At 35.7% G+C, this 19,514-nt stretch overlaps 1 protein-coding gene across 3 annotated transcripts in view; it reads left to right on the top strand.

Moving 5' to 3' along the window:
• Window positions 1–19,514, top strand: part of FAT1 (FAT atypical cadherin 1) — a 98,025-nt gene that overhangs the window by 46,589 nt on the left and 31,922 nt on the right. For all 3 annotated transcript variants that reach the window (XM_010002472.1, XM_010002471.1, XM_010002470.1), the window contains exons 3-8: window positions 841–902; window positions 4,147–4,476; window positions 5,008–5,218; window positions 9,107–9,246; window positions 17,017–17,292; window positions 17,498–17,708. In XM_010002472.1, coding sequence (XP_010000774.1) covers window positions 841–902; window positions 4,147–4,476; window positions 5,008–5,218; window positions 9,107–9,246; window positions 17,017–17,292; window positions 17,498–17,708 — 1,230 coding nt within the window. The remainder of the gene's footprint in view (window positions 1–840; window positions 903–4,146; window positions 4,477–5,007; window positions 5,219–9,106; window positions 9,247–17,016; window positions 17,293–17,497; window positions 17,709–19,514) is intronic.

Raw genomic sequence — 19,514 nt, 5'->3', positions numbered from 1 at the left:
ATAAAGCCTGTAAAAGGATGTGGCTTGACCAGCCCCATCCAGGAAATTAGGAAAAAGCTTTGTTTAGAATATATGGCAATAAACAGGAGGTAGTATCTCTCCCTGCACCCACTTCCTAAGTATGCAATACTAATACAACATTTTTTCCTTGTTTAGTTGTTTGTTGTCAGCTTTTTTTCATTCATTCCTACTTTCTTTGTAATTAAGGGCTATTACTTCATAGTACCAAAAGATGTATCCTAACATTAACATCTCTTCTGTGTGTTGTAAAAGCATAAAAGGCCAAGTAGGAGAAGATAATAGATCTTAATGTCTAGAATAGTATGTATATAAAGCATTTGATACAGTGGCAAAAAACAAAAGAAGTTGGAAAAACAAGGGCAGATATGACCATAATTGAAACAGCCATTATTTGCCATATCTATTTGTTGAAGAATAATTGTTTGACCATTTGACATCTGTAATATAGCTTTTGTTAATATTATTTTGTACAGGCTAGCTGTTTTTTTGGTATATGTAGACTGCAACTCTGTTTGGACAGAGAATTACATACACTGCTTCTGTCAGAAGCACAGCATGCACAGATGTGTTGGAATACTGAACTTTGTCTGTCTCAAAGGATACAACAGCTTAGCTTTAAAATTGAAAATAATATTTTCAAGGCTTTTAACTGGAAACCCCTCACCCCTTCTCTTAATGAAAGCTCAAGTTCTGCAATAATAGAAGAGACCACCTAAGAAGAAATTTAAATTAGTCGTATCAGTAGCTACTGGTTTAACCTAACTTTCATTCAGATTATTTTCTTGAATTATCTGATTAATTATTCTTTTATATTTACAGGTCTAATTACAACTACCTCTAGAAAACTAGATCGAGAGCAGCAAGGAGAGCATATACTGGAGGTAAATAATTTATTTATTTCTCTGAAAAAAAGACTGTAACTCCATTGCTCTTTTACAGAGAGTTAAGCTTACCATACTTGATTATTACTATGTGAAGAATTTAGAGAACTGGATTTCAGAAGTAATTTGCATCTATTCATTACACCGCAATACACAAAACTATCTATCTTACAATACCAGGATATTGGGAGTTTTTCTTAAGAAGAGAGTTTTAAGATATATATAGATGGAAGACAATTTCTGTTTTTATATCTGCAAATCAAGATTTTATTTCAAACAATGCAAAAACCAGTTGTTAAAAGGAGGAGTGTAATTACTTTTTTTTTCCTTCCTGTATAATTATAGGAATAGCTATTTCACCTGTTTCTTTTGCTGAATATAAATCTCTGCAAAAAAAAAGCCCAGAATCTTTTTTTTTTAACATTGAGAATAAAAACAGATTGTGAGTAGACCTTTTTTGTCCATAACCTATTTATCAATCACTTAAGTGGGTGAGTTGCAAAATATGCATTATAGATTCAGAGTCTTAAGAGCATAAAATTGGTGATGTATTTCTTTTATTTAGCTACATTTAATTGATCACCTGGAATTTATGTCATACTTTTTCTCATTCTGTGTCAAGCAGCAAGAAAGAAAAACATGTGGTCAGCTGTGAGTCTTGAGTTCCACAATGTTGCCATGCAGAGGGAACACTACATGACATGTAATGAAGACTTAATATTCACAGTGATAGTTACATAGTAAGATTTATCTGGAACCCTTTTGGTGCCTCTTGTTTTGGGTGATACATAAAGGAATTTGGTGTGAGTGGGCCAAGCTAACATTTAAGCTAGATAAGCAAGTCTGGACTACTGAAAACTTGTGAAATCTGAAAAAAGAGTTTTCTTACAGGAATGCAAGTACTACATAGACTTGGAGGTGAACATATTCCTTGATAGCACAAACTATGCTTTTGTGGAATGCTAGTGTAAACACAGTCTTCTTGGCCCTTTTCTATTCTTTTGGTGTATTGAAAGCTGGATTAATTTCTCTTGGACCAAATTTTAGTCATTTTCTGTATCAGCTTTGGAAAGAAATCTTTGCATGTAAAATAGTAATAGGGTAGAATTTCCTCAGCAGTGTGTTTCTAGTTTTAGTAATAGCAAAGTTAATTAATTGGCAAATCTGGTTTAGTACTACATTGTTACTCTTCTACAGGAATATTCTTATCCTTAAATCTGATTGTGTAAGATTCCCTGAGCTCTTCCTATCATGTCTTATATTCTTGACCACTGCTGTATATATTGATTGTAAAACGCTCATATCGTGACTTCTACTCCTATGCATATTGTGCTGGCTTTTGTGTATTAGATTTATACAGTAAATAAAATTAATTGTGATTAATTCTGATAAGTTCTTATTCTGATCCCGAGGCCATCTCGCATAGTATGGCTTTGATTGCTCTTATCCCCTCATACAGGGTGGCATGTCCAAGTAAAGAATGGTGCCTAAATCCTGTGAATTCTCAGGCTGCAGCTACACAATGTGCGAGAGTGTGCTACTTGATCTGGGCCAGAACTTATGCCAGAGATCACACTAAAAGTATAATGTCATGGGCAGTTGTCTGCTAGCAGTCATGCCTGTTATTTTAATGTGAGTTATTACAAAGTAACAGGTGCAAAAGTCAGAAAAAGTTTTAAGGTTACAGTATCTCACAGCAGTACATAAATCTTCCTGGATTCAGCATTCCCTATAAAGACAGCAGATTAAGATGTTTGTTCCTTAGGTTGGAATATTGGATATTTCCTGCTGCTATTGTTTATAATTCTTCCTTCATTTTGAATCCCATCTGGTTACTAAAGTTTTAAATAAAACTCTGCGAAGTATCCAAAGGAAGAACTCTTAACTACAAAGAGATAATGACAGACAATATAGCCCAAAGTAGCAGTTTTCCCATTTGTTAGTTTTATGTGGACATATTTGAAATAGGTTGGAAAGAAACACAGAAATGCACAGAATGGTGGGGAATATTATGAGCCAAGTGCTGAGCATCTGGCTAATTAATTGAGCATTGAAATGTTGACCAGATGGGTTGGTGGGTTCATTCCTTGTTTGCTATTAAATTTGATCCTCGATTGCACTTCTGCTTACATAATAGTAATATGCCCCATTCTTTTATTCCCAACTTAGAGCTATTTTCTGTCTGCCAGTTGGCACTTTTTAAGTGCAATTATTTTAGGTTGGCTTCATGTTTTTCTCTTGTAACTTACTCTTCTGTTAACTCACTGATGCCTTCAAAACTGATGTTGCATTCAACTCAAACTAGTCCTAAAATTTGTCAGTGTTTCTACTTGCTTCAGGGCAATGCTAATTTTAGGTTAAAATACAAGTTTTCCCTTACCCCTGGAGTTTCCTCTTTTGGGATGTGTTTTGGGTTTTGTTTGTTGGTTGGTTTTTTTTTTGCAAATTGGAATATAGGTTATGGTGTTCCATTACAAGTACTGAAAGGATCAAATGTTTGTATATGTGGAAATCCTACCACCTTTTAGTAGTTTTCTAGTAGAAAGTTTAACTACTGCTGGAAGGGCAGACTTAATTTAATTTCCCATTTCCTTGAGTCCATTGAAAGAGGTTGTTGTGTGTCTTCCTTAAAAGGCAATTTTTAAAGCTTCTTTCAAACACTGGGAATTTTTAGTGCATAGGGCTGTCAAATTCTGAAAATTTCATCTTTTGAAGTGTAAAATCAAATTATTAAATTGAAAAGTTGCAAGGTAACAGTAGGCTGGATGTATATTAAGATGCTATTACAGTGAAGTTATTATTAAAATCATAGAATATGCTGAGTTGGAAGGGACTCATCAGGATCATCAAGTCCAACTCCTGTCCCTTTGTAGGGCACCCCAAGAATCACACCATGTGCCTGAGAGTAGGCACATATTAGAGATACTATACGTGTGTGCTGTTCCTGTATTCAAGTTAATATTTCAGTTAGAAAGTTATCAAAAAGTGGAATAGCTTTAATATGTATCTGTCAATTCCTACATGTCATACATCAAGAGTAAAAATAGTAGCTGAATATACCTTTGTAGTTCCTTTTCTAAATATTCACCAAATCGCATTACCCAATGATCTTTAGGCAGCAGACGTTACAGAATTACTTTGTAGTTGTAGTAGGTGGCTGTAGTTAAATGCATTTTTAAAAGAGAATTGTTGGAAAGGTGGCGTTTGAATTGAGCACTAAACATACTCTTTTTGGCAAAACCAGGTAACAGTAACAGACAATGGTATTCCTGCAAAATCAACTATTGCACGGGTGATTGTGAAGGTTTTGGACGAGAATGACAATAAGCCTCAGTTCTTGCAAAAGTTCTACAAAATCCGTCTGCCGGAACGTGGTAAGCCAGAACGAGAGAGAATGGCTAGGAGAGAGCCCATCTATCGAGTTATTGCTGCAGATAAAGATGAAGGCCCCAATGCAGAGATCTCTTACAGTATTGAAGATGGTGATGAACATGGAAAATTCTTTATTGAACCGAAAACTGGAGTGGTTTCATCTAAGAAATTTTCTGCAGCGCGAGACTATGATATCCTTTCAGTGAGTCAAAATCTTTTTTATCATGAATACATGAAGTGTTCTTTTGTCTATATTCTCATTGCTTCTTATTCAGTAGCTCACAGATGAGTGACTGTAGTATCTGAAGGAAGAAAGTTACAAGTGCTTAAGTGCTGTTTTGTGGGTTTGTTTGGTTTGGGTTTGTTTTTAGAGGGCAATTTTATATGCTTGTATTGAGAAAAGTGAACCAAGAAGCTGCTGTTATTTTCCAGAACTTGACAGATAATTAATATGGTGAGGGAATGTACACAATCAGTTTGACACTCTTTTCAGGAAGAAAGCAAAATAAAAAGTGAATTTATGGCAGCAGTTTGTTCTGCTATCACGTACTGCGTGCTTTTTCTCCATTTGTTGCCCAGATAATGAAGGGCAAGTGGCACTTTGAGAGACACTTAACCTTTTTGGATATATCTCATATAAGCAAACATGCTTGGAGCTTATTACTACTTTTCCATTTATGTGACATAATGTTTTGTGTGAACTTGTAGCCTAAAAGATGTGTTTGTTTCACAGATAAAAGCTGTAGATAATGGTCGTCCACAAAAATCATCAACTACACGGCTTCACATAGAATGGATTCCAAAGCCTGTCCCGCCCACAGAACCCATTTATTTTGAGGAAGCATTTTTTTCTTTCACGGTGATGGAAAGTGACCCAGTTGGTCACATGATTGGTGTAATAGCTGTTGAACCTCTTGGAACACCAGTTTGGTTTGACATAACGGGTAAGGATGCCTTAAGAGCTTTTATTATTAGAAACAAATGCATGGAGTCTGAGATACTTGAGGGCTCATTGCAGTTTGGATTCTTAATTGCTTTTCTAAATAATGCAATATTTTGGCATTCTTGAGCTGTGGATATATGTTTTTTCCTTTGTTTCATTTTAAATCAAAATTACTTCAGTTTTTTATCAATGCCACACTATATATTCAGGATTGAAATTACATTGCCAATTACCAAAAAACTGTGTTGCAGGAATGACTTATGAATATTCTGTCAGTGAAATAAAAGCGGATCAAAGAAATCTCATAGACTGTAGGTTAGGACAAGAAATAAAATGCCAGTTTTCTGCAAACTGTGGTAGTACAGCCCAAGAGAGATTATACTGTTCGCATTGACTTCTTGTCCTCCGGGCTGCTTCTCAGTTCGCTGTCCCTTGATTCAGTACTAAAAGGAAAGCTTGCAATATTCCTAACCCTAGCAAACTTCTTATTACTGTATCATACCTTAGTCTCTACTACTGAAAGGGGAACTCTTTATCGGTAATATGACTATACATTGATGCCCTGGTTACAAAATTAATAGTACTTTTTAATTTCCAACTTAGATCTCCTTTGAGCACCAGGAATACAGAGAGTGTTCACTGGTGTTGTCGGGGACAGCATTTGTAAAACTGTTTCTTAAATATTTAATTAATTTTAAGGTCTGTTTTGATGGTGTGCATTTCCTAAGGGATTCTAAGAAAGCAGCACTTAAACTGATACATGTAGCAGAAATACATAAATGCCAAATACTTGAGGATGTTCTCAGACAGCTTTGAAGTACACGAGAATAGACACAGCTCTTTCTTAAATGCATACTTCATGCATGAACAATTTGTGATGATATGGAATAATTTCTAATATATTAAATATTCATGTAGTTTTATTTAAGTAATTTTTTCTGATGTATTCTGAGGGGGGGTGGAAAAAGAGTTCCTGTGCAAGTAGATGATAGTTGAGTAAAAAGTGTTTGCATTTAGACCAACAGAGGTGTTAGAGGTCTGTAGAACTGTGTAGAGAGAGTAAAGAGTTCAAGATGCCTCCTTTCCTTCTTACAGAGGTGAAGCTCTCTGCATTAGCAGTCTTTTGAAACTGAGGCTGCTCTTCTACTGTTCTCCCAAACACACATGCATATAGACATGGGAGTAGAAAAGCTTAAAATATAGAAAAACATTAAGTGAGCAGGAGTGAGGACAAGGTTCCATGTGCTCCAAGCTCAAGCAGGGTCATCCAGTCAAGGACAAACAGAAACATCTGTAGAAAAAAAAACGCCATTAAAGGAAAGGTTAAGAAAGGGAAATTGTCAGAAAAAGGTGAGTGGTTCACAGAGATGAAAGAGGCCTCAGAGGGCTATCAGGGAGCACAGAAATTATGCTACCTGGGGTTTTTAATTAGCAAAATTTGTTAATTAGATTGGGGATGTAATTTTCTGTTGTTAGTTTATTTAGTTTGCTTCAGCTTTGTGTACTTTGAACAGTGTATACATCTGAATAGGATTCTTACGATTATAGTATTTTTAATTTCTTCTTCTAAGCATGTAGCACAGTTTGGACACTTACAGAGTTTTTATTTTAGACTTAACAGAGAAATTAGATGAGATTTTCTTGCTATTTTTAGAAGATACACAGAAAACTCTGAGGGGAAAGAGCAGAACTTGTCCATGTACTGTAGAATAAAGCATTTTATTTTGGCTGTTTTATTAGTAAAACTGTTTTGGGAAGTTTATTATGTAATCGATTAAATTGTGAACGTATTGGACACTCTTACAGGTCGTCACTTTACTGCCCTCTTTTACTGTTTCTAATAGCATGAATTAATTTGATTGACAGCTTTCCTTTGTGTTCTGTGCTTGCTTTCCATGCTTTCTTTCTTTTTGGCTGAGCCAGGAGACAAGCTTGCTAGTGAAGTATTTTACATCTTTCAGATGGCTTGTGACCTGAACTGTACAGCAGAAGGTATCTGCTGAGATCACATAATTTATTACCAGATTATGAGATCTGAAATGAAAGCGTACATTTATAAAATATTTATTTTATTAACACTTCGGAAATGAAAGTGCTCACAGTTGCATTTGTGACAGGTTTGTTTTTGTTTTGTTTTGTCATCATTACATTTACACAGCATCAATTCAGAGCATGTAGTTTTCGCTTTGATCAAAACTGTTGCTGTTACACTTTCAGTGTAGCAGATGCAGAGGTTTGGGTTGAGTTCTGCTTCAGTGGATTACCCGATATCCCAGCTACTACAAATATTAGGCAAGACTTCTGTGATTTTCTTGGTAAGAAAGAAAGAAATGTTGGTTAGGGAGCTTGTTCCTCTATCAGGGAAATGAATTATCAGATTCATACCCATTTATCCTATTATTCCTTTAAAATAGAGATTACTGTTGAGATATCTGACCCATCTGAGAAAACTGCATAGCATGCCAGCTATAAAAGAAAAGTTGAGACTCACTTTCTGAAACTGACACCTTGCACAAAGCCCATTTAAAAAAAAATTATGCACCCTTGTTAAAAACAAAAAGTTTTTCCCTTTAATATTGTCCAGTTTATATCCATTTGTGTGATTCAGAAGCTGCTGCTAGGGCAGTAAGTGGAGCTGACTTTCAGTGAAACTAGAAAGTTTACATTATCTCTGTCACTATCAAATATCTTAAATCCAGTGAAGCAGAATCCAGACCATCTTTCCTAAACTGATATGTCTGTCATGCAATGGAACCTTCTAAAAGTGAAATCCTTTTTACATGTGAATGGGGCCCATTTCAGTATTTATTGTTCTTTCTTGCAACCCTTGGAATTTCATCCTCTCACTTCTAGCCTTTGCTTTTCATAAAAGGCATTCAGTGGTTTACTAAACATAGAACATAAAAACTGGGTTGCTTTTGTGTTGTGTTTTTTTTAAAAAAAACAAACAACATTCAGATGATATCTGAATGCCAACCTTGTAAAATATAATTAGAAAAACACATGCACATAATTAGGAGAAATTGATTTGCCATATCTAGCACTGGCTTGGCCAGAATAAAAATTCCTTCCTCCATTTTAGGCAGTTTATTGACAGGTCTAAAGCAATTGTAGTTAAATGGTAGTATTTATCATTGCTAACAATATTTGGACTTAATGGACATTGTATTCTCATGACAGTCTGCTCAGGGTGGCATGATGATGATCAGTTAAATGTTTTAATGCTTAAGTGTAGCTGTTGATCTACACAGTTTTAACAATTTCAAAAGGTAATTTGAAAGTTTCACAAAGAAAGTTAAGATAACTTGCTTCAGAAAAAGAGGCTGGCCATGTTTAAACATTGGGCATTTCAATATTTAGCACTCATCTGAGTTAGCTTATCTCAGTAGGAGTTAGTGAGTTCTTTGGATTCTCACCATTGAGGTGAGAATCCTTTGGGGGCACTAGCTTTTTCAACCTTATCTGTAGTCATATACAAGTATAGTAATTTGTACTCTGATCCAAAATATACAACTAGTCAGTATATCTGATTTTGGGTTTTCATTTATTTTGATACAAAGTAGGTTTTTTTCCTAATTAGCCTGATTGCACAAAATAAAGTCTTACATTTCATGTAGTAATTCTCAGTTTCCTGCTATTTGGAATCTTTAAATTCTTGTTAAAAGTAAAGAATCTTGGTAGGAACCTAGCTGTTTACTTTCCATAAGCCAGACAAATCAGCTTTGTCCAGAAAAAAACCAAAGGATTTAAAATAAGTGTGTGTATATAAGTGTAAGTGTATATAGATCCACCTTCATTAAGCATCTTGAAATGAACATGATCATACATGAAAACAGTGCAGCAGTGCTCTGTTTTATTAACTTTTTCCTCTTCTGGTTTCCTGAACAAGGTGGCAACTATGACAGTCGATTTGATGTGGACGAGGGGAGTGGAACCATCCTTGTCGCTAGACCTCTTGATGCAGAACAGAAATCAAATTACAACTTGACAGTTGAGGCAACAGATGGAACCAGATCTATCAGCACTCAGGTAATGGACTTCCTAATGAAACACTTATAAAAGAAGGAATTTGTACCTGGGGGCTGGGGAGGGTGTTGCATTTTCTCTGTACTGTTTTTTTCATCCTAGACAACAAGCATGGCTTATATAAATTAGGGACTCTGTCTTAAAATAGAGGTAAATTCTGATACTTACAAAGCCATGTTGTGTGGGGGTCCAGGTGGAAGATTGTATGTTGCTATGCTGTAGTTTGAAGCAGCAGCTTTCAACTTCTATCGCATTCCTACATGAGTGATGAAAACAGAAACTAAGCCCTTCCATGCATGATTTACTCACAAGAAAAGGATTAATACTTCTTATCTGAATTACCCCTTTTTATCCATCTCTCCCCAAATCACCAAATAGTATGATTACTTGACTTCAGATTTAGAAGGCGACCACTGTAAGGTTGCCTGGTTTGTTCCCACTCTTCCAACATCTCTGGATGACAAATTTTACAATGTCCAATTACCATTTTATGAAACTGAATTGCTCTTCCTGCATAGTGTACATATAGAAACAAGATTCAGGTGCTAACATTTCTTTGTATCTTCCTGATTACTTTCTTCTAGCTTCAGTGGAGGTAGAGATTACCAAACTATCCAAAAAGCAGCAATCTCAGACAAACAAAATTTTTCAAATTACCTCTTTACTTAAAGCTCCATGGAGTTCAACTTGTAAGTTCTAATAAGTTCACTTTAAGGCCTTTTGTTACACTACTGGAAATAACTCATAATAAAGTAGGTTATGATGTATATCCCTCCTGTTTGTCTCATCTATTTTCTTTCACCAGCCCAGCACCTGAATATATTTCAAAGAAAAGATTAACTGAGGTTGGTGTGTATGGAGCCATGAGCATAGAGGAGCTCCACTTTTCTTCCAAATAGAAAATAAAAGGATTTATTTACTGATTTAAGTCTATTGGGTTGAGACAGTGATGTGTCTGTGTTACCTGTTCTATGTTCCTCTTGCTTAAAGAGCAAAAAATGGGTTGATGCTGTCTTTTCTGCATACGGAAATCTGTTACAAGTGCAGTTTCTTGTTGTTCAACTTCTATGAAGTGTGTATGATTTTCTGTCATCTTTTCTAATGTCTTGTATGCTGTCTTCTTACTTTCAGTCAGAAGGAATGATGTTTCTTGTCAATGTTTAGCATTTAAAACAGAATCCTTATTGAGTTGCCTGAATATCTGAAGGCTTGATAGATCAAACAGACTAAATTCAATAGCAGAAAATTGCAAGAGAGCTGCCGTTGCCTTTAATGGTGACAGTTGAGCAGTACTATAGAACAACGAATCTCCAAACATGACAACACATTCTGCAGTCAGAACTTGCTGCTGTCATAGCCGTGGTACCATTGCTGCTGGTTGTTACAACCACCATAAAAGATTTGGAGAATCCTGCTGTCAATTTATTGCCTAGTTGTAGTAAAACCATTGAACAGATTCATTTGTACTGATTACAGAATGCTGGATGAAATGGATTAATTAGTTTATTAGAAGAATGTGTAAATTAGAAGAAACACAAATCCAACTAAAAGAAAATTCCCTTTGCCAGGAAAGTCAGAAAGACAGCATGAGGCTTTTCATACACAGTTCACCCCCTCCTGAGTATGCAGTCAAAAATGCCACCATGCAGAGTATGTTGGGGTTGCGTGGGGACTTGTAAAGACTGATTTTGTGGTCTTTATGTCTGCAGGTATCCTATCCAGCACTGCTGCTTATATAGCTGAATTTATGCAGGCAACCTGAGCTGGCACAGCTGAACCATAATTTGCTTTGTTTTCTGTAACAACCAAGAATTGGAATGTCACAAGCACAGTTTTACCTTCACCCCTTCTCTTCCTCGGGGTTATGTGATTTAGTTCTTCTCAGAAGGGAACAGTGTAGCTTTTGTCCAGTTTCTTTAAATTTGTTAGTTTAGTGTTTTGTAAAGCTGGGTGAACATTATAAACATTTACTGCAGCAGTCTTCTGTAGAAGAATTGGCATACTAGTCTCAAATTTATCATCTCTTCTGGGATTGCTTTTCGTATTATTTTCTTTTGTATCTTTCCTTTCCTTTCTCAGCCAGAGTTGGCAGGAACAGAAGTTGTGGTTTCTGTTACAAGTGAGCACAAAGACTTCTTTGCATTGTCTTCCTTTTTCCTCTGCTTGTGGGATCAGCACAAGTAATGCTGTTGCTCTTCTGAGTCTCACGTTACTGTGACAGAGAGGAGCATGGATTAGTTCAAACTCTGCAACTGTTGGTGCATGAACAGACTCCTGATTTTAACTGATTATTTTACCTCCCCCATAACTCCTGGCCCACCCAAATGGACAGATCTGTTTAAGGTAGCCCTTGGGACTATCCTTAAGAAGATGCATTTCAGATGAGGCTGTAATTTATGGCTGCCAGTGTATAAATTCCATTACTCACTGCTGAAATAAAGATGATTAATGTTTGAGTGTTGATGTTGTGTTGGCTGCTTCTAAAAGCTGATAAACAGTTAAAATGGAATGACAGCCAAAAAATCTGAATAGGAAAAAAATATGCTATACACAGCTTTTAGCTTACAAAGTAATTGCTGTAAACATTGGAAGTACAGTAAGAAATTTAGCAGACCTTGATTAACAACAGATTAAGTAATTTTATGTTTAATTTGAAAAAGAAAATTACATTTTCAAGACACTGGGGAAGGGCACAAAAAATTACAATCTTACTGTGTAAAAGCATTGCATTGAATCTGACTTTGAAATAGGAGGCGTTGGATAGCCTCAGGCCATTAGCATCTGTAGAGCATTTGACTCTTTCAGGACTTAAATAGGTTTTTTGAAAAACAGAGCAGCAGTAGGCGTGGAGGCTGTTAGAATTTTGCATGCATCTAAATGCCAAATGCATGATGCAAAACAAGGACAAACAAATTCCAGGCCTACAGTAGTGGTGTTTGACGGATGATGTTAGAGACTACTAGTGTCATAGTAGAAAGGAATATAATCTACAAAATACCCAAATCAATGTACTGATGTTTTCAGATTATAATATTTTGGCCTTAAATACAAAAGGTTATTCATAGGATGTAAGTTCAAGTATATGAACAAATAAGTAGCTTGTTGGAGGGAGAAAAAAAATCCCTGTTTGTAGCTATAGCCACTTCCAGTCATTGCTATATCTATCAAGATTTTTCACTGGAAGTAATAGTTAAGATGGTTTAAAGCTAATTGCGGCATTTATTGCTGTGCTGTTGCAGAATCTTTAATCTTGGTTTATGCAAAATTTATATGGTTATTATGCTTTGAGAATGAAGGATAGAATATTTTTCATTGATTAAATGTTCATTTTTTTTCTTGGGATCACCACACTTTTCCACAGAGACGTTTTAGAACTGGAATGCAGTTATATTATCTCTGTATAATATAACTGTTGTTTATGAAAATTTTTATAAACACGTCAATGTAACTATAACATCATTAAAAATGGAGAAAGGAGGAGACTTGAACCAGCACATAGAATCAGATACTGAAAAATTAGGCTACAACAGTCCAAAGGAACATAATGTTTACATGTCAAGTGCTGAGTATGTTTAATCTACAGCACATATCTCCTCTATAACTTACTAATAATTAATGCATTCTGTTGCAAATTTAGGTTTCACCTGTCAAATAATTAATAGTCCTAAAAAGTCCTGGGCTGCTTTGTTCTTTGTATAACAGGTTATATTACTCTCAGTGAGATCTGTAAGTATAGGGTAATTGTGCAACATAGTCTTTGCATACCTTTGCACTATACATCAAGTTTCTTTAGTTCCAGACCATTTTGTTTCAGAGAACACATTATGGTCTGTTAATAAAAAACTTTTCTATAGTGGACCTCCTAATTATGCAACTTATTTCTAGTGGGTAATACTAGTATATTCCATTTTAATTTAATTTCATCAAGAATTTATTTAGCAGTTTTTTGCTGTATTATACATGTTACTTTAGAATAACACAAGCTCTAAATGCATTTTTTCTCAGGTACACAAACCCATCTTCTTAAAGACCTCTATGTCAGTCTTTTTAATTGTGCTCACAGTTATTACTTCAGGTGCCTTTCATTTAATTTGAAGGCCTGAACAGTTTTCAGGAAAATTTGATTCTCTTATATTTAAGAGGAAATTGCATATCTAGCACCTGTCAGCATCAGTAAGAAACCTTGTCTTGAAAGTAAGCTTTCCTTAGGACATTTACTTAATCCTTTAGATTGGAAGAAGCACCTGGAGTTCATCTAGTTAAAATTCCCGCTCAAAGCAGAGTAAACTGTAGTTTGATCAAGTTGTTCCGGTGTTTGTCAGGTTCTAAGTGCTTGGGATGACAGGGCTGTCACCTCTCGGAGCATGCTTTTATGTTAGTGTTTAATAACCCTCCTTGAAAATAATTTTTTTCTTATGTCTAATTGTAGTTTCCCTTATTGGAGCTTTTGAGTGTCACCTCTTGTCCTTTCACTGTGCACCTCTGAGAAGAGTAGCTTTCTTCCCTGCAGCTCCCTTTTATGTAGTGGATAGAGAGGGTTTAGATCTCCCATCAATTTCAGTGGCCCTTCACTGGGTTTGTTCCAGTTTGTCAAGATCTCTTTTGGACTACAGGGTCCCAAACTGTGGAGAATCTAGAGTCCCACCCGTGGGTCCCAAATAGAGAGGACTAACCTCTTTCCCCCTACCTGTGGCTTCCCTTATTAAAGCAGACCAGTGTGCAGTTAGCCAAGACTAAGCCACTTGTATTGACTGAGTCATTATTTTTATTTCTTAGCAGTATTTTAATTAATAATTCATATCTAATAGTGCTATACATTTATGATGAGCTGTCTTTTTACCTGCTTAGTGCAACAGTAGAAGTCTCCTTACATGTTTAGCGGTAAGGTCATTTTAACTGCTTCACTAGCTAATAATAGAGGAAGTTGATGCCAAGTTCTTCTGATAACACTATCAACAGATCACTTCCCAGTTAAGTTGGTTTATTGGCCATGTGCTTAGTCTTGCAGGTACCAATGTTGGTTTCCTACTCACTACATTACTAGCATTTAATTTAATACTTTCCACAGGTTTTTTATGGTGCTCCATTCTAGAAATGCTGCTGTCCTATATTCATTTTGTGTAGTGCAGCACAGGTGGCCATGTCTTCCACTCCAAAGATTGATCTAACACAGTTACTCTGGAGTTGCATTCCCTCCCACCTGAGGGTTTGACCTAAGTTTCCATACTTCCTCATTTGGAGGGAAATAGATATGAACTTAAGTAACAGTTTTGATTTAAATCCATCAAATTTGACTCTGTCTTTTCACTTACTGTTTTTCTGAGTCTAAACTTAATCTGTGGAGTGGTCAGAATTGCTGACGTGTTCATTTTGAAAGCATAGTATCCATGAATTAAGGGTTGTAATTGTGTATGATCTTTTAACCTTTTAGTTACAAAAGATGCATTTGTATAGTTTGGTTTGTATCAACTGTTGCATTTTTTTTCCATTTTAAAACAAAATTGTTGGCCATATTTTTTTTGTTTTATTTTCCGGAGAACCAGTGTTCAGTGAGCAGCTGTCTGTACTAAAATGCTGTGTAAGTGACTGTACTGGACTCTTCAGTATTTCTTCTTGCAAGAGGCACTGAAATGTATTTCATTGATACAGAATTAGAAAAAAACAGAACACAGAACTGTACTTGTGTTATTTTTATTACAAATTCTCTAATAATGAAAATTAAAAACCCCAACATATTTAAGATCATATTCTTTTCATTCTTGCTGTTCATTTTCCAGTTGAATTTGTTAGTATATATATTTAAAAACTTGATCTAATAAGTATCTTAGATCACCTACCGTTAATTTTTCTCCCCACTGAAAATCAATATATATTCCAGCTCTTTGTTTCCTATCTTTAGTCAGTTTCTAATCAATGAGAAAAACAAACCCCTTAGTTACCGTAGCAACATATTGCAAGGGATTTTATCAATGTGCTAAATGATTAGTTTATTTGCTATTTTCTTCTGTTTTCTGAGAAATTTCATAAATCATGGGATATGGCATTTTGCTATAAAAAGCAGTGATAGTTTGTATTTTTTCTATTTGTTTCAAACACTGATTAACTACCATTGTTTACTAATAGTTCCTTAAATGTACTATATATTGGACTGTGGCTTGCTGGCCTGCAATGCCGAGGGCTGCATGTCCTTAAAGAAGTTAGTTTTGTGTGTTTGGCTGCAAGACACTAGCACATGCACACATACATGTGTGCCCTCCTGCCCGCTTCTGCTGTTTGGAGGTGGAGCTCAGTATTATTAAAAGTGTGTATTACGTTAGGAGAATTACCATATTTTTTTCTGGGTTTTTTTTGTGTGTGTGTCTGTGTTTGTGTTTTGATTTTTGCGCATGCACTTTGGCAAGGCCTTGGGGTGTCTCCCATCTTGTCTTGGTGATCTATTTCTGTTCAGCAACTTACTGGAGCACCTCTTCATCTTGCTTTCCAGAAGGTCGTTACACAGTATCCATTAAACTTAAAATAATTTTTATTCCTTATATGGCTTTTTATTCTGTATCTGGCTTTTGACTCTTGAGATTCCACATTTTCCATCTTCAGCTCTCTTCCTATGTTCCCCTTTATATGCCTCTCTGTTGTTTTTTATTATCCAAGTGGAATTCTCACTGAAAGTAGTACTTCTGGTGACATTTCTTTCAGTGATAAAAGCTTGCGATATCCCAGTTTTTGGGCGGACTTTGCTATTTTAAAATTCAAAATTATCCCAAGAGTTCCATACTCCTCAGGTCTTTGTGTTTCCAGATTCTCACTTGCATTAATCAGTCTGCCCTGTGGTGCCTCTAGGGTTGGTGCAAGACTTAATTATGTAGATACAGAAGTCTTTCTGTTGTTACGTAGAATAAAATCCTTCCAACAGTCTCCTAAACTCATGGTAGCATTTGTAGAGTATATCCAAGGACTGCCTATGTCTGTCTGGTATTTAAGTATTTTCAGCCTGTATTAAAATATGCCATTATGAAGAGTTCATTTTATTAGAGCTTAGATAGTAGTTGCAATCTGGCATAATATACTTGCATCTGGAATAAATTTTCTCAGGAACTGGTATGACTCCTGCTGATACACTTAACACCTGTTTTTCCTTGGTACAAGTTTTAACTTAAGATGCTAGTTTTTCAAGGTTGAAGTTGAGGAAGTTTTCTTTCTGTGCAGAGACATATGGCATTTCCTTATTATTTACCACCCTCAGGATTCATCTCATCTAGTTTCTACTGCATGCAGTTTGGTACCTTGTCTAAATTATATCTTCAGTTTCCACCAGCTATCAATGGAAAGCAAATACGTATCTTCAAAAAGCAAGTTAACCTACTTAAATCATAAGTATGTATTTGGAACACCTGTTGATGGCACTTAACAATTTATACAAAACAGCTAACCTTCAAGTGGCTAAAAGCATGGCTGTATGTGCAGCACTTAACTTGAATTTAGCCATGTGTTCTTGGAGCTTTGCTGTCCACCTGCCAGTTCCTTTGCATTACTCTTACTTGTCTGATGTTGTCACTGTTTAAGGAACAGGATGGTGAGTGAATGCCAATTGGATGGATTTCTGGTTTGGCTCTGAGGAAGGTAAGGTAGATTTAGGTTTACTGAGTGTCTTCCCTTCTTATTTCTCTCATTATTATTATTTCAGTATTATGGTGTGATTTTTAATGAAATATCTTCTTTCCATCTCAGTTTCCCAAATATAATCAATGCTTTCCCCTTCCCATTGTATCGTTTCAGGTGTACATCAAAGTCATAGACACAAATAATCATAGGCCTCAGTTTTCTGCTTCAAAATATGAAGTTGTAATACCTGAAGACACCATACCAGAGACAGAAATTCTGCAAGTCAGTGCCACAGACAGAGATGAGAAGAATAAGCTGATTTATACTATGCAAGGCAGCACTGATCCCATCAGCCTTAAAAAATTTCGTCTGGACCCTGGAACTGGCACTCTTTATACTTCAGAAAAACTGGATCATGAGACCATGAACCAGCATATTCTCACAGTAATGGTAAATAAACACAGAATTTCTTCTGTAGTCAATGACAAACAATTTTTTTAACATCTTTTTAATTTGTCCCCTTAATTCAAATCTTTATTTAATTTGTATGTAGTCTTTGTCTCTGTCACTGGTACAGATTGAACCTTTAATTATTACTAATATTTTATGAACTACTAACATAACAGTTCTGATTATTAGTAATATGCTGTTTCAGGTTCGAGATCAAGATGTTCCTGTAAAGCGCAACTATGCTAGAATCATCATTAATGTTAGTGACACAAATGATCATGCTCCATGGTTTACAAGCTCTTCCTATGAAGGACGAGTGTATGAATCATCAGCTGTTGGATCAGCAGTACTCCAAGTTACAGCATTAGATAAGGACAAAGGAAAAAACGCAGAAATTGTGTACTCTGTTGAATCAGGTATATTGACTTTCTTACATCTTCAGTTTATTTTGAAGAGATGCTTGCTAATACTTTGTTTCAACTGTAGACATGTTAAAAATAGTAATGAAAAAGAGGGCAGTACAGGTGTGTGTGTTGTATTCTGTGGGATGTCCCTAAGATACAGCCTAGGAGCATTTAAAAGAAAACCGCAATGGCAAATATTCGTCTGCCTCCCTTAGCTATTTATATTATCCTTTAGATACATTTGAAGCATTTTAGTAGTAGTAGAAGAAAAAGCTACCTTTAAACCTTTAAGAGGGGTATTTAGAAATTAGAGAAGCCTTAAATTCAAATCTGAAAATGCTTTTTTTTTTTTTTTTTTTTTGTGGCAAAGGTTATGTTAAATTTTCTGACGGCTGTAGCAAGGAAGGGATTGTTTTTCATGGTTTCCTCTGGCTGAATTTATATCATAGAATCATAGAATAGTTAAGGTTGGAAGGAACCTTAAAGATGATCAGGTGCCAACCTCCCTGCTATGAGGACACCTCTCACTAGACCAGGCTGCACAAAGCCTCATCCAACCTGGCCTTAAACACCTCCAGGGAAGGGGCTTCCACAACCTCCCTGGGCAACCTATTCCAGCACCTTACTACCCTCATGGTGAACAATTGCTTCTTGATGTCTAACATAAATCTCCCCTCTTTCAGTTTAAAACCATTTCCCCATGTCCTATCACTGCCTTCTCTGGTGAAAAGCCCTTTCCCAGCTCTCCTGTAGGCCCCTTCAGATACTGGTAGGCTGCTGTAAGGTCTCCCCGGAGTCTTCTCCAGGTTCAACAGGCCAAACTCCCTGAGCCTTTCTTCATATAGTGGGACTGCTATTCTAGCTCAATCAAATATATAAGAACTCTTTAATAGCTGGCAATTAGCCAATAAGTCTCCTTTCAGATTGCAAGCCAGAGAAGAGCATTAGGTGCTGCTACTTATTTTTAATGTTAGAGTGTCTTTTTGAATGTTCTTGTAACAATGCAATTCAAATTATGGCAATTTTTAATAATACAAAAACAGGATGACATTGAGTTCACTTACCAGATGGAAGCAAGTATTGGTTTAGCCCATTAAATCTAGATGAAATCCTGCTATTACCAAGGTCCTAAACTATTTACGTACTATGAATGGAGAAAAAAAAAAAAAGGTATTTAAAATGCATTACTTAAGTGCAGTACTACTTTCAAGGTAGAAAGTAATTTAAAATAAAGATCCCAATAATAAGCATAAGAAACTATATTTAAGAAAACAGTACGTAAAAAATGATTCAATTACTGTTGTGTCCAAGATGATATGTGCAAATGTGTTTTTTATTTGACATGTTGTTTTGTAAAGCCTAGGAATTTTTTACTATATTTTTCTTTCCCAAAGTATTATTTTTATGTGAAAACAAATTTCAGCACTATTAAAACAAAACTGTGATTATGATACTTTGAAGAGGAAGAATGTATTTCAGTGTCTCATAAGTTGCTTTTATAACATGTTTGTTATCTATTATTTATATAAATGTGGCTTTTTAACTAAGCAGGTCACTAATGTCCATGAAACAGCCTCTTGCCTTTCCCATTTCAGGAGTGCTTGTTTTCTGAATGCCAAGACATGGCAAGAAAAAAAAAAAGTGTGTGTGCTGTCTAGAATGAAGTTACACCCTATTCTCTTCCTCTCTTCTAGCTTTTTGTCATGCTAGGTTTGTTTTACTGTGATCTACTGGGAGGTTATAAGGCATTATAATTAACGTTCTAAGCATATGGAAGGAACATTCTTTAAATGTTTGTAATGGCTGCTTAGATTTGTA

The sequence above is a fragment of the Chaetura pelagica genome, unplaced genomic scaffold (assembly GCF_000747805.2).
Source record: "Chaetura pelagica isolate M959 unplaced genomic scaffold, ChaPel_1.0 scaffold67, whole genome shotgun sequence".
NCBI lineage: Eukaryota > Metazoa > Chordata > Aves > Apodiformes > Apodidae > Chaetura > Chaetura pelagica.
The sequence above is the reverse complement of the archived record's forward strand: the minus strand, read 5'-3'. Positions and strand labels throughout refer to the sequence as shown.